This window comes from Diplotaxodon limnothrissa, linkage group LG12 (genome assembly GCF_057381915.1).
Source record: "Diplotaxodon limnothrissa isolate DT_005_m linkage group LG12, D_limnothrissa_male_GT1.1, whole genome shotgun sequence".
Classification (NCBI taxonomy): domain Eukaryota; kingdom Metazoa; phylum Chordata; class Actinopteri; order Cichliformes; family Cichlidae; genus Diplotaxodon; species Diplotaxodon limnothrissa.
In genome coordinates, this window is record NC_140607.1 from 22391081 (window position 1) to 22418925 (window position 27845).

The 27845-nt window shown below is 39.2% G+C and overlaps 3 protein-coding genes across 3 annotated transcripts in view; all 3 read left to right on the top strand.

Annotated features, from left to right (window-relative positions):
• The first annotated feature begins 161 nt into the window (after window positions 1-161).
• Window positions 162-1118, top strand: foxb2 (forkhead box B2). The gene has a single exon (XM_085368334.1). It carries the CDS (start codon window positions 162-164, stop codon window positions 1116-1118), a length of 957 nt encoding a protein of 318 aa, XP_085224460.1.
• A 10507-nt stretch (window positions 1119-11625) lies between these two features.
• On the top strand, window positions 11626-12876 carry LOC146621328 (C2 calcium-dependent domain-containing protein 4C). Its single transcript, XM_085367002.1, is given in 1 exon segment — window positions 11626-12876. A coding segment is annotated over 1 exon segment (1251 nt).
• A 6145-nt stretch (window positions 12877-19021) lies between these two features.
• vps13a (vacuolar protein sorting 13 homolog A) overlaps window positions 19022-27845 on the top strand; it is a 43812-nt gene continuing 34988 nt past the window's right edge. The window contains exons 1-17 of the mRNA XM_085367346.1: window positions 19022-19180; window positions 19952-19995; window positions 20094-20136; window positions 20232-20327; window positions 20606-20707; window positions 21924-22033; window positions 22237-22296; window positions 22385-22444; window positions 22759-22839; window positions 23144-23189; window positions 23579-23706; window positions 23893-23999; window positions 24159-24330; window positions 24995-25057; window positions 27190-27322; window positions 27440-27534; window positions 27683-27825. Coding sequence (XP_085223472.1) covers window positions 19081-19180; window positions 19952-19995; window positions 20094-20136; window positions 20232-20327; window positions 20606-20707; window positions 21924-22033; window positions 22237-22296; window positions 22385-22444; window positions 22759-22839; window positions 23144-23189; window positions 23579-23706; window positions 23893-23999; window positions 24159-24330; window positions 24995-25057; window positions 27190-27322; window positions 27440-27534; window positions 27683-27825 — 1583 coding nt within the window. The 5' untranslated portion in view covers window positions 19022-19080. The remainder of the gene's footprint in view (window positions 19181-19951; window positions 19996-20093; window positions 20137-20231; window positions 20328-20605; window positions 20708-21923; window positions 22034-22236; window positions 22297-22384; window positions 22445-22758; window positions 22840-23143; window positions 23190-23578; window positions 23707-23892; window positions 24000-24158; window positions 24331-24994; window positions 25058-27189; window positions 27323-27439; window positions 27535-27682; window positions 27826-27845) is intronic.

The window sequence follows — 27845 nt, forward strand, 5'->3', positions numbered from 1 at the left end:
TATAATCTGATGGCTCAAAGCTTTGGAGCAGATCAGTCAGATGGAGACTGATATGAAGACTGGCAAGTGAACTCGTAAAACAAAAACAAAAAAACGTTAAAAAAAAACTTTAAAAGCATTTTTGTTCAAGAATTTAAACTTCAAGAAAAGAGTAACCAGCTATGCCTCGTCCAGGGAAAAACTCTTACAGCGACCAGAAGCCTCCGTACTCCTACATATCACTCACAGCGATGGCTATTCAGAACTCAGCTGAAAAGATGCTGCCTCTGAGTGACATTTATAAGTTCATCATGGATCGCTTTCCATATTATCGAGAGAATACCCAGAGATGGCAGAATTCCCTGCGACACAACCTCTCATTTAACGACTGCTTCATCAAGATACCCCGTCGGCCTGATCAGCCGGGGAAAGGCAGCTTCTGGGCTCTTCATCCGGACTGCGGTGACATGTTTGAGAACGGCAGCTTCCTGAGGAGACGGAAGCGCTTCAAGGTGCTGCGTGCCGAGCATATGACCTGCAAGAGTTCCCCCATGATGCACTATTTCCACCATCACCACCATCACCCTGGCAGCAAGGTGGGCACTGCATCCAGCCACCACGACCACTCAGCCGCCCCTCCAAACGTGGGTCGCCTTCCTCACTTTCAGGGTTACGGGGGCATCACTTGCGCACAGCCCGGTGGGTTTAAACACCCATTTGCCATAGAGAACATTATAGGAAGGGACTACAAGGGTGTGATGGCCAGTGGGCTTCCCCTTACCTCGGTTATGCACCATCTGGGTTACCCGGTGCCCCCCCAGCTCAGCAGCATGGTCAATTCTATGTGGCCGCACGTCGGCATGCTCTCAGAGTCTATGGGTGGCGTATCCGTGCCAGCATCATCCGAGTACGCACCATTCAGCGTGTCAGCCAAGGGCCTGTACCACAACGCCAACGGGCAAACCCTGCCAGCCGTTCCAGTGCCAATAAAACCCACCCCGTCCCTGGGCCCCGTGCCGGGTTTGACGGGTCTGCAGTCCGGCCCGGCCCAGATCTGCTCACCGTCCTCACTGATGGAGAAAAGTGATCTGCTAGAGGGAAAAGGGAACCCTCTACACCCGGCCCTCCTGCTGTCCTAACCGGGTAAATTGCAGGCTATTTTTGAAAGAAAAGAAAAAAAATAAAGCGAGAAAGACATTGAGATTACCCGAAATAAGACTTATCAGAGACGACAAATAGATTACGTGCAGCTGTAAGAGCGTTGTAAAATTAAGTTTAACATTGTGCTGTGTAATGGATTTTTCATTAGACTCATGTTGATTGAAATCATGATTTATTTGCACAATTTGTGAGGGCATTTACCACATACTGTAATGTGGCACTGATAAATACAATCAGACTGGTAGAGATGCTAATCCCAAAGAAAGCTTTGATTTAGGAGACAAACAGTCCGAAATGATTTCAAATGCAAATCAACTGCTCTGTTTTTTGATTTTTGCTGTTATTCTACTTATTTTACTTCAATCATTGGCAGGCCTACCGGCTAAAGACAAGTAGACCTTCGTAATTTTTAATTAGGCCTGTTGCACTTTTTTGTGTATTCTCTAGCAGTGCATTAAAAATGTTATGCTTGTATTATAACACTATTTATCTGAAGATATTTATAAAGAACTTAAAACCAAATCCTTCGTGTTGTAGTTATTTAAATAACTGTTTACATTTGCACATCCTTTCAGGGACGACTGTGTTTGAAAAGCTGAGGAAAAAAATTCCAATAGACTCGGACATTCTTTTACATCAGTGGAAACAGACATTCAGGTCCCGACTTTTATCTATCAATTCCTCAGATGTGTAAATAAAGAAATACGTCTCTACCCTTATTAAATATTTTGATACTCTACAACAAGAAGTAATAACAAAAAGATCACTTCACATGCCACCTGTAGTTCTGTTTAATGCATAATAAATGGTCAGAATAATGAATTTATATTCCAGCTGTTTTTCTTTAAAAACATTATTTTCAATTATTGATTACAACTGATTACAGAAATAATATTAAATATATATTTGGCTCTAACTATGAGATATGGAGTACGAACTGTGAGAGTTAATATTTTTCACTGAACCAACATACGATGACATAAAAGTAATTTTTTACTTTTCTTCACTCTGGAGTCATCCAAGGAAGATCTAAACCCTCTTTGAACATCCAGTTCAAAAACAGAGCTGAATATCATATTACATGGTGTAACTGTTATATTTTAAGAGGATAATTTTAAGAATACTTATTATTCTATTTAAGAACAAAGATAGCAAAAAAAAATATCTTGCTATCACCTTCCATAATTCATACTTAAGTGCACGCAATTGTCCACATTTGAGCATGTGTACATGTGCTGATGCACGCTGTGTTCAAGTGTGTGTATGATCTTCCAAAAGATGGATATGAGCAGCCAACATTTTGGACAGCAGCTCCACAACTTCAAAAGCAGGATCAAGTTTGCTCTTTTGTTTGTTCTGTTTAAGTCAAGCTTTGAAGCTTCTCCTCAACGGCAGCACAAAGCCCCAGGTTCAGCCCACTAAAAATGACTTATATTTAACCTCCTATCCCCTGTTTAGCATCCCAAAGGCTCTCACAGCCGACACTATTGTCACACCAGCCTCTGAACAAATAATTGAGATGCACCAGTGGAGGAGAGGCGTGGGAGTAAAAAATTAAAACCTATTCGGGTGTCATTGCTAACGAGCAGAATCTCCCTAATAGTGATGACCCTTATCTTTTCCTTTCTCATTCAATCCTTTTTATTTATTGTTATTTTATCACCATCATTTTGTTGTGTTATGCCTGACTTTTATTTATTTTATTTTATTTCTTTAGCATTTCTCTTTAGTTTTTTCTATCATGCCACCTCCTCTTTACTTTCTGTTCCATCTACACACACACATACACACTTTCTCTGCAGGGTGTCTGTAATTTCTAGTTAAAGGGAACTGAGATTTCTACAGCACACCCAAACTGTCTGTGTGAAAAGTGTGCCTGTGCCTGTAGGTGTGTGTGTATGTGTGTGGGTGTGTGGGTGTGTGTATGTGTGTTGCTTTAATTCCCTGATCAGCAGGCCTCAATGTCTTTAATAGTCCTCACTGCATTAGTGCATAATTAAATGCCACTAATTAAGACACAATAAGAGGAGTAATAATGCAGCCATTACTACCCTCCATGATCCTCTGTCTTCACAACACCGGAGTTGGATGCCTCTGGAATCATAATATCACATGAGCTCCCCTAATGTGCACATGTGTTTATGTGGAGGGGTAATAGGTGGTATTTTTGCTGTTCGGTCTTATAAGTAGGAACTGTGCTGGTTGTGTCAAAGCATTTAAAAGAATATGTTAAATGATTTTCAGCCTCAAGAGCAGGTAGTAAAATAGAGAAACAAAATGCTTTGGATGTCAGCTGAGTATGTATACCGGTTATAATTTAGATTACAAACAAAAATCTGTTCTGGCTGTGTGTTTTTGTTTTATATGGTAATAAAAAAACATATTTTTGATAGACTTTCTTAGTTTTCTCAAAAGAAGCAAGTGCACTGCAAATATCTCTCCACTCTGCTGTGATGGTTTAGCAGATATAAATTTGAACCTGATGCTTAATGTAAATAAACTGCAGAGTAATTTCATTAAATAAATTTTAAAAATTAATATGGTTTACCTCTTTCTCCAAAATGAAAATGTAATAACCACTGAGTCTCCTGTTTCCCGAGAGCATTAAAGAAATTTGTCTGCTGTGTGCAAATCCACTTACTTCAATTGGAAAAACATAAACTAATTATAAAAGCATAGAAAAATTGTAATTAACGACTCTTCTGCAAATAAAACTACATATGGAAGAGCTGAAACCTGGAGCTTTTTTCTCTTTAGACACTTAAATCAGCACAGGTGCACACTCCAGTGTAACACAGCCATTCCCAAAAGCTGAGGCATAAATAAAAGGCATAAAAGGCAATTAAAGAAGGAAAACAACTTATAAATATGTCCTAAAACACTGATCACTTACGACAAAGACCATATTCATACCCTGTATATTTTTTTTTTTTTTTTTGGAATTTGATTTAATTTGAACAACACAGTACGACGCTACATGAATTAATTTTAGCACTGATAAAAACATACCTGGAATTAATATGGGCCAACTCTTAACTCGGGACAAATGGTTCGACGTGTGAAATGTGAGTGTAAAAGAATAAAATGAGTCCTGTGAATGAATAAAACATTTAGGTCAGAGGTGGTTCACAGTCAACCCTCTGAAACATAACGTTGCGATCTTGAATAGAAGATGATGCATTAGTGGTAATTACCCGCACTTGATAGGGGCCAGGGTGACAAATTCTACATGCATTTTTCCTAATGATCAGTGAGGACAGGCCATCATGATGAGCAGCTTAATTCATCTGATCTGATGTGCTATTTCTTACTCATGCACACTGGCACACGCGCAAACCTTAAATATTATTCTTTGTTCCAGACAGCAGTCTTTTATTCAATATATCAGAACATCAGATGATTTAGAAATTTGCTCCAATTTCTTTAAACCTATAATTGTCATACAAGGATTCATTGTTCATCCACAGCTTGACTGACCATTAAAAACATCAGCAGAGCCATTCTAACTATAGATGGAGGTATGAAAATACATTACAGCAAACTCCTTGTTAAAAAGGTCTTTTTAATCACAGAGATAGGAAATCACATAAATGTCATGAAGATGTTATTATTAAATGTTAAAATTCAGTGATTTGTTTCGGAGTTTGCAGAAATGGGCTTCAATGATGGGGAAAAAATTGTCTCAAGCCTGCTACGTTTTCTTACTACACTTTTACCTGACGGTAAATGGAAACAAGAAAGAAAGAAAGAACGAAAGAAAGGCTATGAGAGATGTACACTGAACTTGTCAGTGGTAATATTATGACTTCTGATGCAATCTGAAGAGAGCTGTATCTGAAAATGAATCAGCTGCTCCTGGCATTCCCTAAAACCCGACTGAAAACCATTGGCAACCGAGCCTTTCCAGCTATCGTTCCCAAACTGTGGAATGATCTCTCTGCCCACGTTAGGATGGCCTCCTCATTGCCTCTTTTTTAAGACATGCTGGTAAACTCATCTTTATTCTTTGGCTTTTAACTCAAAGTGAGGTTGGTGTGCTCTTACTTTCTATTTATTATCAATACTGTTGTTGTTGCTGATTTGTTGTGTGGTGTTTTGTGCCTTCTATAACACTTTGTCCAATTTGTGTGTGCTTTGTAAATAAATTGGTAATGGTAAAATATATGGATTACATATATTCTGTATATGCCACTGAAAGATAGGGGTACAACAATGGGAATGTACAAGGAGTCTTTGGAGGCATTTATTGCACTACTAACATACGCATACAGATCAATCTGGCTGCACAGAGCACTCACACTCACACACACTTGCAATCTTCACAAGAAAGAATACAAAGTGAAGTTTTAACTCTTTCATTACAGAAAAGATTAAATACTGTTACAAAAGAGAAGGAAAAGACTTTCACCTGAAACAAACTCATTGCGTGGCATCTCATCGTATCTCTTATTTCCTCCCCGAAACTGATTTCTGATTTGTGTTGTGAGAGTGAACACATAGGCTTTGTCACAGGAGAGAAGATTATCAAATATCATGATCACCAAGGTTCAACTGGTCGTCATACCAGCTTATCCAATTCAGGGTCGGGAGGGAGGCTGGAGCATATTCCAACTGCTGTAGGGTGAGACATGTTCGTCAGCATATAGACACTACATGAAATAATATTCAACACTTGCAAGAAAGGAAACATACCAGTGATAAGAAAAATGAGATTTCCACACAGAGTAATACATTTGTGAACACATCATACCGTTTATTAAAATATATTCAAATTAAATATACTGAAGTAAAGTAAATTGCAAAGGAGTTCTTTATGGATGACTAAATGAAGTTATTAATTTCATAATTACACTGAAGCTGCTAAACTTGTCTTTTGCATTAACAAATATAAAATTTGGATTCATAAAAAAGTAGATCTGATCTGTCAGCATCTAACAACCCAGAGAGCTCTTCTTAAAGCACGAGAAATTGTGTCAGGTGTAATTGATCATGCTTAATTTGATTCAGTCTTAATTGATTGATTCATAATTCTTGTAATTAACTTAACTGTGAGTAAACTGTGAGTGAATCAATAGGGGCCATGAATAAAACCATAATTAAATCTTTATAATTTTCTATTTGAGAAATTTTATTTTATTTTTTAATGTCACTTTCTCTTGTATGACAACAAGATTATATAATTTACTATTCAGTCTTTTTATGTATTACTTTAATAGAATGAGCAAACGATCTGTTCTCTGAAGTAGTTTTTTGTTAAGTTTACTACATTGACTGTACTGTATAGTTGTGGTCCGTGTGATAACTCAGTATAACAGTGTATGTGATTCACTGCAATCAGGCAGCTGGCATACGGATTTTTTCTGCTCTTATCTTAATCAAACGATCGGCTTGCCATATTCATTGCTGTGGTATTTAATAGGGGGACAAGGGGACAGTCATCTGGCACGTGTCGACAGGAGTCAGCGTGAACCAATGAAAAGACCATCTGAGGGGAATTAGCATACTGGCATCAGGCCTGGAGACAGAGAGAAGCTGTCAGGGGAAATAGTCCTAACGACAGGTCACTCTGGACCGCTGCACATTACTATAACTCTTGTCCTTTCTCTGTAATGTATTGCATTCCCTCTCCAACTTGTCTCTTTTACTGTCTCTCTTTTTTTTCCATCGTCACTACTCTGCACCAGAGTCCTCCATCATTCTTCTTTGTCATTCTATTATGTTGGGTGTGATGTACCCAAAGAGAATCTTTGGGTTTTTTTCTTTTATCAAAAACAGTTTCTACGTCATCCCCCAGCCATATCTCCATCATTCAGCCTCTACAACCCACCACTCCTCTTTCTCCTTAATAATTACCCGATGATTCACTGATCCAGGGTCAAATTTAATCCACCCCCGTGGTTGAAGTGTATTGTCTCTGTTCTGTCGTCAGAGCAAGGTCATCTGACGCAGCTCATATCATCATCATCAATCTGCCAACTTTCTTTATTGGCCCAAATTATTACAGCTTATTAGCCATTATTACCCTTAATTATCAATTCAAAATAGGTCAGTGGTTCACCTTCTCTGGCCTGCTTCCCATTGTTTCTCCTCTCTGACTTCCCCGCTTCTTCACTTTCTCTAAAGAGTTCGGACAAAGAAGTTCTGTGGCCAAAAGAACTTCAGCAGTTTGTCAGAGGTTAAGTGCTTTGTAAGAAAATGAGTGCTCGTATGGGCCCATTTGAATCGCCAGTAATAGAGATTAAAGTGAAATGGAAATGAACAAGTGTGTCATCAGCTCTCTCCCTGCTGAGTTTGTACTTGAAATTTTCAATCTCATTACACAATGTCAAAACATGATGACTGGTAGTGTTTCAGTGAAAACCCTATAACAAAGGTTTGAATTAATACAACTGCCAGGACTCGATTATTAGTTTATTGGTGCAAGAATAAGCAAAGATGTAATTTGATGGTTTCTCATAGAGTTCCTTTAAAATTTAAAGAAATAAAATATGATACAAATATTACAGATTTTGCCTTTTTTGTGTTGTGACTAATGTCATATGTCTTTTCTGTATGTCCCTAAACAATTTCTTTTTGTATTTTGTATATGTATCGATTAATACATCCATTTAATTACAAAAGTGTAATCGAAAAAAAACTTTCTTTGTTTCACTTCATATTGGAAAGTTCTCCTCTTTGTAACACATGTTATTCATTGTTAGGTACACAGCTTTACAATATAAGGCAAAATTACTGAATCATTACAACTCAGTTCAGCTGCAAAGACATTAAATTGATTTATTCTTTAAAAAAATGGAAAAAGACTTGCTTTGAAGAACTGGTAGAACAAACATGTCTGATTGATCTTTGATCACCAGGCACCAGAAGTCTTTTCTGCCGCATTGAGCAACTGAACTGAATCAGCAAGACTATAACCATTTTTCTTACTGAGCATGTTCCAAAGAATCAGCTTCCATGAAACACAGTCGAAGTTTCTATTGTTCCTTTCTTGTGAAGAAGGAAGGCAACAAAGGTCACTTTTAGCCCTGGGCAGGTGGTTAGCAGGGTTAAGTTACAGCCTCCAGAAGGGGAAGAAATACACTGCATCAATAATAACAATAATGATGTGCAAGAACACAGAATGATTTTTAATACATTGGCTCTTTTCTTTTTATCCATTTTTAGGCTGGTTTGTAAGACAAATGATAAGAACCTGTTTGTCCCTACAGCAGTCATTATCAACCAACAGCCACTAGTCACTTAGCTATTCTGTAGCTATAATAAAAGGAATAAAACTGGGTTTTTTTCATGATGTATTGAACTATATGTGGAATGCTTTTAGACAACATTAAAGTGTAGCTTTCTTGCGTAGCATAAAGTGAATTTTAAACTGATTGCAAATAACTTTAATGAGAGATTGTTGAATAAAAGAGTAATTCACTTAGTTTAAGCTTAGCTGATATTTATTTGTCACATTTTTTTCTTTATTTGAAAGTCTGGTAACACATTAAGCATGGATGGACAAACAAGAGACATCGTGGTGTCTGAGACAATTAACGTCTGCAAATCACAAAAATGAAAGGTGCATATAGGATAAGACCTTTAAAGCATTATGGTTGATTAGTTAACATAATATTCCACACACTGAATTAACAAAATGAAGCCTACAAAATATAAATGATTGAATTATCATTTTAAAATGTTAGGCTCCAGAACAAAAACAGTTTTTACACTAATGCACTCAACAGCGATGGTGCATTTGGCAACAATGTGCCGTTCTCTCGTTAACGTTAATTGGAGCTGTGGCAGCAGTTAAAGGCAAGGTCCTCCTCTGACTCCTAATCATTTAACTCTCCATTACAGAGAGCACTCTGGGTTTTTATTGCTGTAATAAAGTTGATCTTCACTACCACAAAAAGCCTCCTGACCCCTGGGTGACGTGGAGACCCCAGACTCACTGTATTCATCATCTTGATATTGAATTGAATTGAACTGAATCTTTATTTTGAACATCTTTGTCACAGGCTCTGTTTATAGAGGCAGCCACACAGGGTCGGACAATGTTTGTTACTGTAATCTTTACCCAGAACAATAATATACAATATACATGTTTTGCGTATGTGCTTGTCTATATGGACAAATCTGACTACCATTTAGTTTTCCAGTTGTTTTATAGATGTTATAATAATAATGAGGCTATACAAAAATATTAACTATAAGTCATGCATTTACCAAAGAGAGGTTTGAGGTACTAAAAATATATTTAATCCATGTATGCCCTCTTGTGGTCAGATAATTAACTGCACAAAAGCCTGTATGTTCATATATATTTTTTAATTATTATTATTATTTTATTAAATAGGATCGATGTAGTTTAACATGGTTCCAGTGGTGACATGAAATTGAATTGCTACTTAAAGCTGTAGCTAATTTCCAGGTCTTACATTCACAATACAATTTTTTTTTCAATTGTATAAAATCACAAAACCCTACAGATAGAAAACTACAATAAGTGCACATTAACTAGGAAAAAGATAAAGAAATATAATATTAAGGGAAAATTAATTAAGATATGGCTCCTAAAATTCTCAAACTTAAATTTATTTATGGGGCACATTAAAAAGAAAAAGGTGGACTGGAAAACAAACAAACAAACAAAAAAGGTTATAGATAAAAAATAAATATATATACAGTTTAGTGGGTGCTAAAGAGACAGTCATGGCCTAAAAGGTAAAAAAAAATGCAAAAAAAAAAAGGGAAAGAAAGAAAGAAAGAAAAAAAAAGGATGTCTGCACAATTATGAAATTTGCATAATTGAGCTCATAGTTGCTTTTACTGTGAAAGATTTAATACCTGTAATTAATCTGAGTTTAGTTGGAGGTTTGTCCCATAGATGAGTAGACTTTATGGAGAATGCTGCTGATTGTTCAAATTTAGATCTCCAATGTGCTATTTTAGAGTTGAAACTCACCACGTTCCTCATGACTGTGTTACTGTCTTGTCTCCGGGCAGAATTACGAGCCAGGAAACAATATAATCTAGATTAATGCTTGGTAATGGAAATCTGGTGCTTGTTATCTGGAACGGGAGAAAAATGTAATTACAATCTCGATGTTAACCATCGGGCAGAAAGTGACAAAAGCACATGGACAAGACAAAGTGTGTTAGTCAATGAAAATCTGGTTTTTGGTTTCATTGTGTAAGAATGTGATACTAAAAATGTAGGAAGCAGGTCATTTAAATCCTGGAAATGTCTGAATAGAATCAAATGAGGAATGAATTCATCTTGAGCTGATTTGGCATGTAGCATTAAAATTCAGATCGGAACACAATGGTATCATCATCCATATTTATATAGTTAAGTTTCACCTTCATGACAACACATAGAGACTGAAGCCTGTCTAGACTTTAGGTCAGTTGTGTGTCTGCATTACCAGCTGTTTAAAGGTCAGAGGACCTTTGAGGTGGTGGCTCCTGTCTTTGAACTGCTTTGAACAAGAGGGCAGCTCTCTGTGAAAAGTCGATTATGCTTACGTCATTATGATCAAAATAGCACGTTTCAGTGATCAATCATGTGTTTTAATCACATGAACATCATTCTCTTCAGCACTTTATGACTAATACATTATGTTTTGGGACATCTTTTAATAAATATTCCGAGTGCTCAAGATGTCTTACATGTTTACATGCAGTTATCGGATGTATTTAATGTCATCCATTTGAGGCAGAGGCAGAGATACGTGGTCTCAGCATTCTGTCAGTGGGCTGGTTTGGATTTTTGTTTTTTTGGAAAATCACAAAAAGACTTCCAAGCTGACCTTTACAAAACTTAATCCACGAGTGGACAAGTGGAGCATGAGCAAATTAAGAATCCATTAAAATTTGTAGCAAATCTGGATCGATTTAAAACCACAAAGACAGGGCAGGAGCATTTTCTGTATATTTTAAATTTGCACTTCACATGTTTGCTTGTAGGTTCATGTGTAATTTAGAGCAGGGTGTGTCTTTGTTGACTGTAACCATTCTTCTTTTATTGTTTAAAACATGGACATTAGAGTAATGATGTAATTTGTCTCAACTCGATGCCAAGCTGACATCGCACCATTCCAGCACAACTAAACACATCACTCTGATTTGCCACCCACCCAGAAACACTCATCACTCTGTGTTTGTTACGTGTACTCTTGTGTATGTCTGCTTAGGAAATGTTGCTTAATCCAGGCGGAGGCGTCAGATCAGTCAGACAGAGCCTCACCCTTACCTTTAAAACCTCACTGACACATGTGTCACACACACAGGCAGGTCTCTCTCTGGACAAAGACACATCACAACCCCAAAGGTAAGAAGAAAAAAATTATTTCACCATTTGGCAAAACTGTTTTATTTCTGAAAAGTGTGCTATTCTGTTCCAAGATTTCTATATTGGATTAAATAATACTTTACTCTTGTCACCAAAGGTGGGGAAAGGGAACTACATTCAAATCCTTAAATCAACATTAAACAGCCATGTGGGTCCTTGAGAAGATCAGGGAGAGCATGGAGAGCCTTCCTCAGGAGTTGAGTCGTTACATTGGAAAGAATGAGGAGGATACACTTTTCCCTTCAAAGGCTAGCCTCTCAAGGAATCTGCACAACAATGTCCTAACCCCAGACATGATCCCAGAGTTCTGTCTGCCTCCACGGCTTCGCAGGCAAAGCCCACTGCTAGAAGCTGAGGAAAAGCCACTGTTTGTATTCGGTCAGAACCAGATTCCTAAGAGTAGGCAGATTTCAGATACGCATGTAAAGACAAAGGATGTGAAGACAAAAAATGGTGACACATCAATGGCCTGGAAAGCTACAAAGAAGCCTTTGCCATTCTCTGCAGAGAGCTACGGCCTGGGTGGAATTTATGAGAGCCCCAACACTCGGAGGAAAGAGTCTTTGTTCCACTCAAAACACCCTGTTTATCTGCTTGATAGAAATATGCCTACTGCAGCACCAAGACTGGCAAAAGAGACTAATCTTCCCAAGAAAACTTTATCTGGATTCCTTCCGGTGTTTTTATGCAAGAGTATGTCTGAGACAGAAAGCGAGACACCTTCTTCCAGTGACTCCTCTCCCCTCAGTTCACCTTATTGTGTCAAATCCTCCCTTTATGTCTCATCAAGCAGTGGCCGCCTTAAAGGTACAGTATCTTGCCCTTCATTAATTGACAGTAAGACGGGCAGGAGGAAGTGGAAGAGAGGGGATTTAACAGCCTCACTCAGCAGCCCATCAAGCTTAGAGGAAAACTCAGCCAACCTAACTCCACCAGCCCTCCTCCCGATGGATGCTCTGCAGTGCCAGGAAAGACTTCAGCGGGAGCATGTCCTCCCATTGCAGGGCCATGGCAGAGTGCGCCTTTCCGCTGAGCACACCAAATTCTCCGACAGGTCGTCGTCATCCTTATCCACAGTCCGAGTACGTGTGGTGTCTGTGGAAGGCCTGTGGAGTGATACTGACCGACAGACACTGAACTGTGCAGTGAGTCTGTGTCTGACTCCCGGGAAGCTGCAACAGCAGGAGAGTGCCACCATCAGGAACTGCCGGAGTCCAGTTTTCAATGAAGATTTCTACTTCACAGAGCTGAGTCAGAAAGATCTAATGGAAATGCAGCTTAGGTTGAAAGTAGTGCATAAAGCTGCAGCTGGAACTCTGAGAAGGGGGAAAGTGATGGGAGTGATCACCAAACCTCTGTCTCAGCTGCTTATTTGAAATAAACAGGCAGAAAAATAGTTTTTTGTATCACAGTATGAAAACTGCATGTGTTGTATATTACATGTGATAAAATTATGATGTCTTAAAACTATTAAAATGTTGATCTCCTCCATACCTGCTTCATGCCCTGGAGGACGGGGCTGTGGCCCCCCCACGCCCTCTAGCAGATCATTACATGAAGGAACCTTTTAAAAACAAGCGCGTTCATGCTCACAGGTGTACACACGGGTGCTCACACACACACAAACGACACCCTTTTTGGCTCCTACCTCAAAGCACACTGTGCGCTGTCGATCCAACGTGCAGTGCAATAATGTTTAATATTTAGTATTTACTGTTATATTCCCATATATCATCGTGATGTTGTTTATTCTATTGCTCTCGTTTTCTTCTGCTTGTTTTCTTTTTTAATTCTCAACAGGTGAAATTAAAAAACAAAAACAAAAAAAACAGTAACATGTAATATTTAGTATCTACTGTCTATCACAACGTTTCCCAACCAGAAGCCGTGGGTGGATAAAACCATCCGCGACGCTCTGAGATCCCGCACCGCTGCCTACAACACGGGACTCACAACGGGGGACATGGACCCGTACAAAGCCGTGTCATATAACGTGCGGAGGGCGGTGAAAGAGGCGAAGCAGCGCTACGGGAGGAAACTAGAGTCACAACTCCAACAGAGTGACTCTAGGAGCCTGTGGCGGGGACTAAGGACAATAACGGACTATAAAGCACCAACAACCGGTATGACGAACGCGGCCGTGACTCTGGCAGACGAGCTGAACACTTTCTATGCTCGCTTCGAGGCTGCAGCTAAGGTCTCCAACAATGCTAGTGTTAGCGGCGCTAACGGCTGCAGACAGGAAGATACTGCCAGCACCGGAAACGTGCTCGTCATCTCCGAGCATGAAGTAAGGAGAGCCTTCAAAAGAGTGAACACCAGGAAAGCAGCAGGACCAGACGGCATCCCAGGTCGTATCCTAAGAGACTGCGCATACCAGCTAGCTCCTGTGTTCACTGAGATATTCAACATCTCTTTATCTCAGTCGGTGATCCCCACATGCTTCAAAGAGTCCATCATTGTTCCTGTCCCGAAGAAACCCCACCCTGCTTCTCTCAATGACTATCGCCCTGTAGCCCTCACCTCAGTAGTGATGAAGTGCTTTGAACGCCTGGTCAGAGACTTCATCATTTCTTCACTACCAGACACACTGGACCCACTACAGTTCGCTTACCGTCCAAATCGTTCCACAGACGATGCCATCTCTCATCTCCTCCACACATCACTCACTCACTTGGACACTAGAAGGGGGAATTATGTTAAAATGCTCTTCATAGACTACAGCTCTGCATTTAATACCATAATTCCCTCCACACTCACCACCAAGCTGGAGCATCTGGGACTCAGCTCATCTATGTGTCAGTGGATCTCCAACTTCCTAACTGGCAGACCACAGGCAGTAAGGATGGGCGGACATGTCTCAGCCTCCACCACTCTCAGCACTGGCGCCCCCCAGGGGTGTGTTCTGAGCCCCCTGCTGTACTCTTTGTACACATATGACTGTGTGGCCACTACCAGCTCCACCACCATCATCAAGTTTGCTGACGACACCGTTGTGGTGGGCCTGATCTCTGATAACAACGAGACGGCCTACCTGAAGGAGATTAGGAATCTGGAGAACTGGTGCCAGAGGAACAACCTCCTTCTAAACGTCAGTAAGACAAAGGAGCTGATAGTGGACTTCAGCACTAAGCAGGAGAGGAACTACCAGACCCCTGTCATCAAAGAGTGCCCAGTGGAGAGAGTGGACAGCTTCAAATACCTCGGAGTTCACATCACGCAGGACCTGTCATGGTCCTGTCACATCAACACCGTGGTGAAAAAGGCCCGACAGCGTCTCTACCACCTCAGACGCTTGAGAGACTTCCAACTGCCCTCCAAGGTGCTCAGGAACTTTTACTCGTGCACCATAGAGAGCATCCTGACGGGAAACATCTTAACCTGGTTCGGGAACAGCACCATGCAGGACAGACGAGCTCTACAGAGGGTTGTGCGGTCAGCTGAGCGCACCATCCGCTCCGAGCTCCCTGACCTGCACTCAATCTACAGCAGGCGGTGCCGGACCAAGGCCAGGAAGATCGTGAAGGACCTCAGCCATCCCAACAACAGACTGTTCTCTCTGTTGAGGTCAGGAAAGCGATTCCGCTCCCTGAAGACCAACACAGAGAGACTGAGGAGGAGCTTCTTCCCGCAGGCGATACGGTCTCTCAATCACACCACCACACAGTACTGACCCACACATACAGTTCTTACACACACTGGACATTCTGGACATTGTTTTTGCACACATTGTTTTTTTGCACAACACTGGTCACTATATTCTTAATTTCCGGTTAATACTTGTACAGCTGCTGTTATTGTGTATATATTTATTCATATTTAGATTTCTTCATACATTCTTATATAGTTCTATATTGTGTATTTTGTTGTACAGTTATTTTATTTTCAACTTTAATTTATATATTTTATCTTATTCCTTCCCAGTTAAATTTACCCTTCATTCTAATTTGTGTTGTACAGTTATTTCATTTTTAACCTTAATTTATATTTTATTCCTTCTTAGTTAAATTTACCCCTTTTTAATTTTTCATATTTATTTCCTATCTTATTCATAGCCTTTTCCTTTTTTGTTTTCTTTAGGTCACGAGCAGTTGTCCAAGCATTTCACTACATATCGTACTGTGTATGACTGTGTACGTGACAAATAAAATTTGAATTTGAATTTGAATTTATCTACTGTTAGCTAGTTTATTGTGATGGTGTTGGTTTTATTATGTTGCTCTTTGTTGTTTGTTTTATCTTCTGTTTTTTTTTTTATCTCCATACAGGTGATCCAGGTGTTTTGTTTGTTTGTTTTTTCTTCCCCCCTTTCTCACCATCTCTTCTCCCCTCTATTTTTCTTTCGCTCCCTCTCTTTCTTTCATTCTTTCTCCCTGTCCTATTCCCCAGTCATGTCTGTCCCATCTTTAAAAATTGAAAATAAAATAAATACATAATTATAATAAAGGTCAATCAAATGGACCAATATGGCAAGGCCATGATGATCCACTTGGTAAAGTAAATCCACTTGGCATCTTTCTTGGCCTTCAGACAACAATTCTGATGGCTAAAGATCCAAACGGGACAGGCAAAAAAACCCAAAAAAACCCCAAAAACCTATTAAAATGTGTAAAAAGGAAAATGTTGAAAAGGGAGACAACCAGTGAGCAAATATGTTAGTTAGCAATGAGCTCTTGAGCATAGTAAGGCATTTAGCTGTTAAGCAGATAGTTCTCTCAGCAGAGCTTTGAGTTTAGAGCACACTTACTGTACTTTCATCAGATGGTCACAATATGTGCCTGCACTGAATGTTAATGTTGCTGTTTAAGATGTACAAATAGGCAGCTGTTTGGTAATGTTCAGCATAAAACTGTCAGCTCTTCTGTTTCTCTGCTGAACCATATCCAAATACGCTCTCTTCTGTTTATCTCTGTCATGCTACTCTATTGTACGGCCCTGTTATGCCATTTATATTAAACACTGTACTGAGTGATGAAGTCTGAACTGTAGAGGTTTGTAAATATGACTTGTGCCCAGAACTTTGAACTCAGCAGTTAGAAATCTTAGAGGATACAAATCAGACCACATAAAACCAGTCTCAGTCCCAGTCTTCCTCGTACTAATGTTTCTTCTGCTGACACAATTAAATTACCTGAATAAATCAGTTAAGTGATTCAATTTGATTCCAAAAGTGATTTCTTTTATTCATTTATTACAATTTCACATTCGTAAAGCCAAAAAAATATGACCCTTGACCTTAAAAAAAGAACTTAGAAACGTGGAAACTTAACTTAAAAAGTCAGATTTACTTCTATAATCTTACGAGCGTGAATGATACAAAATATAAAACTAAAGGAACTAGGAAAGTCTGGCTACAAGGAAACACATAACAAGAGAGCACACAGCAAGATGGGAAAATGTAGATATTAAATAATGAGGTAACGAGACACAGCGGAGACACATGGGGAACAGAGCCAAACAGAAACTGACTGAGACAGCAGGAAGCAAAACTCAACATAATGCACACAAGATGAGAGACATCGTGGGCATCATGGTGATCGTGGCTCAAGAGTTGGGAGTTCGCCTTGTAATCGGAAGGTTGCCGGTTCGACCCCCGGCTTGGACAGTCTCGGTCGTTGTGTCCTTGGGCAAGACACTTCACCCGTTGCCTACTGGTGGTGGTCAGAGGGCCCGGTGGCACCAGCCTCGCCTCTGTCAGTGCGCCCCAGGGTGGCTATGGCTACAATGTAGCTTGCCATCACCAGTGTGTGAATGGGTGGATGACTGGATATGTAAAGCGCTTTGGGGTCCTTAAGGACTAGTAAAGCGCAATATAAATACAGGCTATTTACCATTTACCATTCAAAACAGAACAGGAAACATAACGCTGAGGCAGAGACACGGACATGTGAGCTTAATACAGACAAAAGGCTAAACAGACACAGAAACATGACTGACCAGGGGAGACAAGAATAACTTGACACAACTAAATGGGGAGACCAGACAACCACAGAGACAGAGCACAGACAGAGTTGACAGATACGAGGACACGACTGGGGGAACGTATATGTATCACAGAATCTAGTGGGCTAGCAGAATCTAAAGAAAGACTAAAATCTAAGAAACATAGACAATAAAACTCAGAAGCACTAGGAAATACCATAAACAAAGATTTACATATAGAACCCGAATATAATACACCTCTGATACTCAAGAGTACATCATAAAGTCCAGAACCACTCAAAACCATAACAATATGTGTGGGAGCTGGATAGTGTAGTGGTAAGACTACACACCTTTGCAGTGGGAGTCGCAAGTTCTTGTATCCAGTAACATGAGTAGTATGGCTAGATCCCCCATGCTAAAACCAAGCCCTGGAGTGGCACGTCTGCAGCCTGTCTGCAGCGCGGACACAAGCATTTCACTACATGTTGTACTCTGTATGATTGTGTATGTGACAAATAAAGGTTGTTTGTTAATATCTATTGAAATTACTCAATACAAGTTAATACTGTGAAACTCATGATCCATAATTTCAAAAACAGCCATAAAGACTGAAGCAGCAGTTGCCTGAGCTCATATAATAGCAACTAAACGTTATTGCAAGCCTTCATTTGGAGTGATATCAGTTTTATCCAAAAGCTCAACAACACCTACATGAAACAGCATTAGACTTTGTTGCATGTTGGAGTCAGCGAGACTGTGAGATAAGTGAACCATTTTGAGGAAGCCAGGGAATTTCAGGCTTATGACATAGCGTTTCAAAATATCACACTGACACTCTTTCTTAAAATCTAGCATATATGTTTCGGTGGATTTTAATGCTTTTAAACACACTACTATCATGACTACACAACTAAGGTAATGGTATTATAGTTGTATAAGCACAGAGGAGTTTGGACACATTTAAACTTTTCAGTTATCAAAATAATGACATTATATGTAATTATTCTGGTGTGCTGGGATGATCCTCTGATGTGCCTAGGTCAGGTTAACAGGTTAATTTTAGAGCTAGGTGCTTTGTTCTTGTAGAGGAGTCTGTCTGTGTAGCAGAACGTAGGCAAGAAGATGTAATGGGTGTGATGTAATCCATCCTTCCATTCATCCACTGTCTTGCGCTTATCCAAATCAGGGTTGCAAGTGGTAAACCCTACACAGGTTGCTACTTTGTTTCAAGGCTAACACAGACAGACAACCATTTACACTCAAATTTACACTTATTAGAACCATTTCAGGCACACGCATTAACCTCATCCCGTGTATGTCTTTGAATTGTGTAAGGAAGCCTAAATACCTGGAAAAAACCTCTAAGCATCCCATGGAAAGGCCCCAGCAAGGGTTGGATTCAGACTCCAGGACCTTCTAGGTGTAAGACAACTGTGCTGTGCAGCTCAGGGCAGTGACTACGCTACTCATAGCCAATTTCCCAAGTATGGGTGTAGTTTATTATTATCCCATTAAATAACGGCTTTGACATTTCTTAGTACTGTTTCCTGAAGTAGCTGTTACAGGTGACGTCAAGCACCGCCCACCCCCGGAAGACGTCCTAATCTGACGCTGAACCTGAACGAGTCCTCGTCGGGATGTAAACATGGTGATAGGCAGATGAGAGAAACGCCACAATGGTCTTCGAAAGCGTGGTTGTAGATGTCCTCAACCGATTTTTAGGGGACTACGTTGTCAACCTTGACAGCTCGCAGCTAAAGCTCGGCATATGGGGAGGTAACTGAACTTGTGTTTGTCATTTTACTTGGTTAGCTCGCTCTCTAAGCTAGCTAGCTAAATGCTAACGTACGCTAGCCACCAGGCGTATGACACTAACAGCTGAGGAAGCTGTTAGTGTCACTTTACGCGTCCCCAAACCAGTTTAAACTGTTCACCGTGAACGAGACAGTGCAGTCAAATGTTGACATCGAGATATATTGAAACACAGCGTTATTTCCGACTGTTCCAGTCATCTTTTTTTTTTATTATCTTATTTGCTCCCGCAAGTCTGTTTGAGCACTGCATGCATACGAGCGTCTGGGAATCATGCATTTCGAGGTCACACCCTTTTACACAGCCAGGTTATGACTCGGTACTGTGCTTCATACTAAGTACCCACTCGTTCCAAGAAACCTTTGGCACTGTACACAAATATGAGTATTTGAAAATTGGCTTTAGCCGCTGAACCTGGATCAATTTTTAAAACTAGTAACTAAGTCAAACCATTAAGTACTTTGTTTTACCAAACTTTATCTTAATACCAGCTTCTCTAATCAACAAATGTATAAAAACGAGTTGTCTTTCATAGACTGTTTTACATGAGTAGTATGTCTATGAATAATGTGTTACGATTGATTTGAATTATTGGAGCTCTATGGTGCGAGTTGCATTAAGTCAAAAGTCCTGAAACCTCTTTAATTAGATTGAGTTTCTATATGAGCTACACTTTACCCAAATGGTAAGCCATAATGCTGTTACCATAGTAACAACGTTTTCCTGGCCCTCTAGGTGATGCTGTGCTTAATAATCTTGAAATAAAGGAAAATGCCTTGGTAAGTTGCAGTTAAGTGTGTGAGTAAACAGCATTAGTTATTACATCCTGGCATTCACAGATATGTGTTTATTTATTATTCATTGTGCTTTGTTGCAGAGCCAACTTGATATTCCTTTTAAAGTGAAGGCTGGTCATATAGGTAAGACTTACTCTTACTCTGGCTCATACTGACCATAATTGTTTAGTACCTTTGTACAGAAGAACCTTTTCTTACTTGGGTGTTTTTGTGATTAGGGCGTCTCCAACTGAAGATACCATGGAAGAACCTATACACACAATCCGTGGAGGCCACGTTGGATGGTGTCTACCTGCTTATAGTTCCCACAGCAAGTAAGATGATTTAATATGTGCATCAAAATAAACAAATTTGATCCAAGTATTCACAGTAGGCATTGCAGTGTATAAAATGAATGAAAAACCACATTTAGTAGACACACAGTAGCTGAATATTGTTGGACACCTTTGGTAAGCTGAGTAAGCCACTTGTGTTAATATGTTTTAAAGATTCAAAAATACATTAAAATAATTTAATTCTATTAAAGTAAAAGTATTTATCAAATATAATAATACAGAAAGATGCACATTTTTTCTGGTGCTATTTCTTTCAGGCATAAAGTATGATGCAGAAAAGGAGGAGAAGCAGTTTCAGGAGGCTCGCCAGAGGGAACTACAGCGGATAGAGCAGACAAAGCTGAAGGCTGCTGAGCAAGGTCAGGGTGCATCTTTATTTTATTTTTTAAGGTTTTTTGTAAACACGTTACTATAGAAAAGCTCCTCAGTGTGTATCTGTTTGTATGGCAGTGTTTCCTGTAGGTTTTGTATGAAAACAGCCTTTGTCATGGTCAACAGGTTCTTAGAGAAAAAACTCCAAATGTTGATATTTCCTGTTGGCTCTCATCTGCTGCTCTCTGGCTGTGTAAACATAAGTCATGCGCTCCAGTGCGTGAGCCAGTGGGCAGTAGAACATTTGGTGTTGACTTTGCATAGACAAACAAGCAATATCAAAATTTATAAAATATGTCGTATAGTCACACACACAGATTTAATGTCATATGGTCATGGTTTGTATGGCTGCGAGTTCCTGTGCAGCCAGCGTTTTTCACCCTTTTTCTGTTATGTGTGGTTTAGCACTTGAGTATCACACCACTTCAGCAGTTGTCTTTCCTTGTAGTGGTAGACTGCTGTGTTGCTGTATTTTGGGACAGCCTGGTTTTGTAATTTCAACAATATACATTTGCCATTAGCTAGAAAAAATCTATCCTTGATAATTGACTTAATAATTGACCACTCATCTTGGACATGAATATCAGGGTATATTTGGGCTCTTAATTATGTCTTTGAACTGGTATTTTTCCAGATTTGTACAACATACATATTTGATGAGTTTAAAAAGAAATGGCATTCATTCCATGCCTATGATGAGTGTGTAAACTCCTCACCACAAGTATCTGCCTATCTACAAGCTATTCTTTTTATAACACTATGTCCTCTTTCAAGGTGAAAAGTGTTGTATCTTAATTTCTGCTGTAAATTTGCCATTTACAGCATGTAGGTGAAAATACAGTGTAGGTTTGTATTGTATTTCTAAATTTAAATAAAAATGTGTACTATTTTTTTTTTCTTTTTTAAAAGTTTTGAGATGCAGCTTTATTAACAGCAATGTGATTCACTGACATTCTTATGTAAGCTAATATTTGCGTACATGCTAAAAAAGGAAAGGTCAGAAATAATCATTAAAATATTGAAAGTAAAATTTAGTTATCTGTAAAGTTCATCAGGCAGTCATGAGAGCTAAGGCCAGCTGAATGTCATTCCAATTATACAGAAATACACAGTGAATGTGTATCGAAGGTCCTTTAGAGAAAATCTTCAGGAATTTTTGGGACCTGCTGGAGCCTCAAAACCTAAATCGTTTGCATTTTACAGAGAATCCCAAGCTTGAGAAACAGGACACTTTTACGGAAAAGCTTGTCACTCAGGTCATTAAAAACCTGCAAGTCAAGATCTCTAACATCCACGTGCGCTATGAAGATCATGTGAGTATTCAAGCTGAGTTACCATAATAATGTACAATTTTATCTATGGTCCTTCAAGTTTATACATGTTTCCACTTTAAATGAACTAAACACTGTTTCTAGAGCACTTTACAATAGAAGAACTGATTTTATTTTATTTTTTGTCTTAACCACACCATAAGGCTTAGCTCTTTATTTTCCTCCTTTTTTTTTGTTAATGACAGGTAACAAATCCAAACTGCCCTTTGTCATTTGGAGTGTCACTGAAAAACCTCAGCCTTCAGGTGATGTGTCTTTCCTGTCAAATTATATGCTATTTTACATTTAGATATTAAGCTTTTAATGAACCTCACTGCTTGTTTGACCGTACAGACAGCTGACGCGAAGTGGAGACCCAGTCTTTTAGATGAGAAGTCCAAGTTTTTCTTCAAGGTAAGAAATCCAACCATGTTATCGACCTTGTTTACCACCACTGTACAGGTGGTATGGAAGGTAGGTAGGTGTTTTTAATAAAAAATACCACATACACGTTTAATAGCATTTGTTTTTGGCTTTAAAGTAGTTTTCTGAAGTTAAAGACTAACTCTTGGAAAACTTCATTGATTTTTCTTTCAGCAGTGTTATTTCCTCATAATTTTGGAGCATAAGCAAAACTTTAAGAAGTCCTTGTCAAACACTGTCAGCTTTTTTTCTTGTAATCGCAAACAGCTTCATCACTAATTGCTTTATCTTTCTTGTTTTCTCAGCTGGTACAACTAGATAACCTGTTTGCCTACTGGAATGTTAACTCAGTACTTTTCTCCAGTCACACTTCAGATCGGGCCCTGGTGAGTCACTGTATTATTAACGTATTAATATGTACTTGGAATTAGCCATCTCCTATTTTCCTGGAAGACACAATGCTAGTGTTATGTTGTGATCACACAGGGCACAGATCTTCGGTTACACAGGAGTTATGTAAAGGTGTTTCATTTAGCACTATGTCATACACATGATATAGTAGTGGGTTTCTTCCATACATTATAGTTAAATCAAAACAAAAAAGAAATCAAATATGTTAGGAGGCCAAGAAATTAGCAAAGCAAAAAAACAGTATGTAAATAAATCTTCACTTCCTCTGCGTTCTTACAGCAACATCTCCAGAGCAGCATGGACGTCCACTCCTCTCACGACTTCAGTGAGTGTCATTCTTGTGGAACTAAGTTCAAAGCACATTACATAACGTCTATGAAAAATTTTGCAGACAGAAAGTGATGAAGAAATGATTTGTGATGATATGCAATGCCACTGCAGCACCAACCCCCCCCCCCGGGTGATTCACAGAGTTTGATTCACCACCACTGAGTCACGAGACCAGATTTTCAGCACATCTCAACAGATTTTGTTTTCAGTTTCACTTTAAGGCAACAGCTTACATATTTTTGAACTGACAACATTGGTAAAGTTTTTTAAGTTCTTTATAGATAGATGCAAATTTGCAATGTGCAGCACAAAAGGTAGTGAATCCATCTTAATGCTCACATTTGCAATTCTTAAATCATCTTAATTCCTTTTGCTGTTCCACAGTTTTTCGCCCCATTTCAGCTGATGCAAAACTGCGGATGAATCCCAGGTCAGATGTGGATTTCTCCTCCCCTAAAGTGGACCTGATGGTCAATCTCAGAGAGGTGGCAATTGAACTCAACAAAGCCCAGGTGTGTGTGTGTGTGTGTGATAGAGATGTTTAAACTTGTATGTGTTAAAGTTTCATTAAAATAGAATATTATAAGAAAGAGAGAGCTAAAGAGGGTTGTTAAGGATAAACTACATAAACAATGTCAGATAATAACTGCACTAGAGTACTTTGTGATGATGTAATTGCTGACTTCCTGTTATTCCAGTACATTAGCATCTTGGAGCTGCTGTGCTCAGTGGATATGATGTCACGTAATCTGCCATACAGGAAGTACAGACCCGAGGTCCATGTTCACAAGAACGCCAAAACATGGTCAGAAGACACTGTCACATATTTATCACATCATTTCCTCTGTCCTGTGTTTCTGTAATCTTTTTTCAAAAACTGGATCCCATTTGTACATGTCATTTACCACATTACATTCGGTCCACTTAGTATTACAAATTGTTACATTGATTCCCTGATTTCCAGGTGGAAGTATGTGATCACAGGCGTCTTGGAGATAGATGTGAAGCCAGGTCTCCACATGTGGTCATGGCAACACATTCGCCGACACCGGCAGATGGTAAAAAGCTACAGAGAGCTCTACAAGACAAAGATCACCAGCAAGAAACCCAGCGATGAGGTTCTCAAAGACTTAGAGGTGGGGTGGAACTAAACTGAACAGGGGAGAGGGAAAAGGGAAAAAGGAAATAAACAGAGAGACTATGGGACTGTTTGCCTTTCTAGTCTATGTTTTCACATTATTGTCTTAAGACTAAAACATTTGAATTATTATAATTATTATAATTTTTTATATTTCCCTGCTGCATATAAACAGTTTAGACAGGTGAAAGTTTTGAGTTTAATTTGATATACTAATATTACCAGTAATTCTGTTTTAATATACATTTCATACCTGTTGTCACTGTTATAAGACAAATGCTTGCGAAAGTTGCTTTACTTGACTGTAGTGATCATAATTGAAGGCCTATGTCAAAAGTAAAGCTAATATAATATGGAAGTAATTGATTACAATAGTATTACTTCTCAGTAGCTTTCTGAAGTGATGTCTGTCATATTTCTAGCCATAATTGCTCACAAAGATATCTAGTATTCAAGCCTACAGGGACTGATTGAAGTGCATTAGAGCTTGATGCTGAGTTTTTGAGATAGACTTGAAAATAATTGAATTTAACATCTGAAATTAAATGTGTTCTCAAGTTCTTCTCTATTTTTATTAGTATCATATTTCCCCAAAAATAGAACTGTAGTAATTATAGAATCTAGTGAAAGCTCTAATCGATTTCTTTTGTGTTTATTCTTAGAAGCCCGAGAAGACTTTGGATATTTTTAACATCACTTTGGCCAGACAGCAGGCTGAAGTGGAGGTAAGCTTTTTGTATCACATAACTGAGAGAACTTCAATAAGCTTAGACACCTTGTGTCTGATTTATGAATTGATCAAACTGTAATGGCTGGATCACATTTTGCGCTTTGTCTTGTGATCTCAAGTTGTTGCACAAATCCATAAAAAAGGACAACAATTTGAGATTCATTGGAACTATGCACAGTACAGTGCCTCTCAGCAACTTGGTGCTGGCGTATGTTTGTTCCAGCAAGCCAAAAGGCCAAATTAGGCACATAATCGATAATTATACAGTAAGCAAAGGAATGTAGGGGGTTGAGGATTAGGCTGCCATGGTTCCAGAAGGTGCAGCACTGTGCCGTTAACTGTAAATTTACATATTCTGCACAATTTCTCTTATATTTCATTTCATTTATTTATTTATAAAGCACATTTAATAACAACAGGGAGTTGATCAAAGTGCTGTACAAAATAACAATTAAACAATGACATTAACAACAACAACAGGTAAGAAAATTAAAAGAAAATTAGGATAAAAGAATTGGCAACTCTCATACAGTTTCGAAAGCCAGAGTAAAAAAATGTGTTTTAAGATGCGATTTAAAAAGAGTAACAGTTGGGGCCTTTCTAATGTGGAGAGGTAGATCATTCCACATTTTTGGTGCCACAACCGCAAATGCCCGATCTCCTCTGAACCATCCTAGACTTATGTAAGGTAAGGAGTAGATGATCACTTGATCGAAGGGCTCTAGAGGGCGTATAAAGTTGCAAAAGGTCAGACAAATAGTCCGGTGCCTGGCCATTTAGCACTTTATAAGTCAAAAGTAAGATTTTGAATTTAATTCTAAAACGCACTGGAAGCCAATGAAGGGAAGCAAGCACCGGAGTAATATGTTGGTATTTCTTCACACGAGTCAAAAGGCGAGTTGCAGCATTCTGTACAAGTTGGAGCTGAGCCAAGCTGGACTGACTGACACCCACATATAGTGAATTGCAGTAATCCAGTTGAGATAAAACAAACGCATGAATTGCTCGTTCCAAGTTTTTAAAAGATAAAAAAGATCTCACTTTGGATAGGAGCCTTAATTTAAAAAAGGACCGCTGGACAACTGAATTAATTTGTTTCTCAAATGTAAGTTTGTTATCCAAGAAAACCCCCAGGTTTTTTACATGCGTTTTAACAGCACATGTTAGGTTACATAAGTCCAAATCTGGCGCATTGAAATTACAGCTTGGTCCAAAAATAATTACCTCAGTTTTATCCTCATTGAAGGTAAGAAAATTTGAGGCCATTCAGGTTTTAATTTCGTCAAGACATTTGACTAGCGATTCCATGGGCGTGGAGGTGTTTCTATTAAACCGAAGATTAATCTGGGTGTCGTCGGCATAAGAGTGAAAGCAGATGTTATGCTTCCTAAAGATCAGGCCTAGGGGCAAAATATAGATTGAAAAAAGAATTGGGCCTAATACGGAACCCTGCGGGACACCACAAGTAAAAGGAGCTGGGGAAGAAATAAAATCATCAAGGCTCACGGAAAAAGTCCTCTCGGAGAGGTACGACCTAAACCATTCCAAGGGGATACCTTTGATACCACATTGCTCCAAACGGGAGATCAGAATGCTGTGGTCAACAGTATCAAAGGCTGCAGTTAAGTCTAAGAGCAGGAGCACAGCTGGGTCTCCTGAGTCAGTGATTAATAAAATATCATTAAGTATTTTTAGGAGGGCAGTTTCTGTGCTGTGGTGGGTTTTGAAGCCTGACTGGAACTTCTCAAAAATATTATGACTATTTAGAAAGGTTTGGAGCTGCTCAAATACAATCCTTTCTAGAATTTTTGACAGAAACGGAAGCTTGGAAACAGGTCTAAAATTAGCAAGAACAGAAGAATCAAGGTTCGGTTTATTGGCTGCACTACAGCGTGCTTGTATCCAGTTGGTACTACTCCAGAACTGAGACTACTATTAAAAATAGTTAAAATGTCAGGACCGACTACCTTAATAATCTTTTTTAGAAAATGGGTTGGGCCTCCATCTGAGGGATAAATGATGCTAACAGATCATTTGTGGGCTGGTCAGGTTTTTTTCCTTGCCATCTTTCCTCAGAAAAGTGAAAAGGGGGAAGCATTTGACATTTTGTTTCGTCTCCTTCTTTAGGCAAGTAAAGCAGGCCTGCGTATTTACCGTCCTGGGATGAAGATGGAGGAAGAAGAGTCTCAGGGTTGGATCAGCTGGATGTGGAACTGGGGGGCACAGCCTGATACAGAAAGAAAAGAAGTTAAGACTGGAGGTAGGTTACAGATAGACATGTACATGTGGAATGTCTTTGTAGTAACAGCCTGTAATATTAGCTTTTTTACTCCTCCTATGTCCGTTCCATTTATTCTTCTTACCATCTCTGTGTCAGGGTTTGATGAGCTGTTAACCCCTGCTGAGAAAGCCAAACTCTACACTGCCATTGGATACAGCGAGACTGCTGCTAATCCCAACCTGCCAAAGGATGTGAGTCACTTTCCCCCACGACACCCCCTCAATTACTAATAATACACTTCCACTTGGTTATCTGTCGCACAGAAGCAAATATTACAATTGTAAAAAAAACAAGTATTCTGTTACTTTATCTTTATACTCTTTGTGTCATATCTTTAAGTTTGAGAACATGAAGGTCAACTTCCACATGGAGAAACTGTCCGTGTCAATTAATGATGACAAGGACAAAAACGAGATCATCAGGCTGACTGTGGGAGAGCTGTACTCCACACTCACACAGAGACCTGGAGCACAAGCCATCAAGTTTGTTCCAGCCTTCTAAA

Coding starts and splice junctions, on each gene's coding strand:
- foxb2 (XM_085368334.1), top strand. CDS start 162: ATGCCTCGTCCAGGGAAAAACTCTTACAGCGACCAGAAGCCTCCGTAC.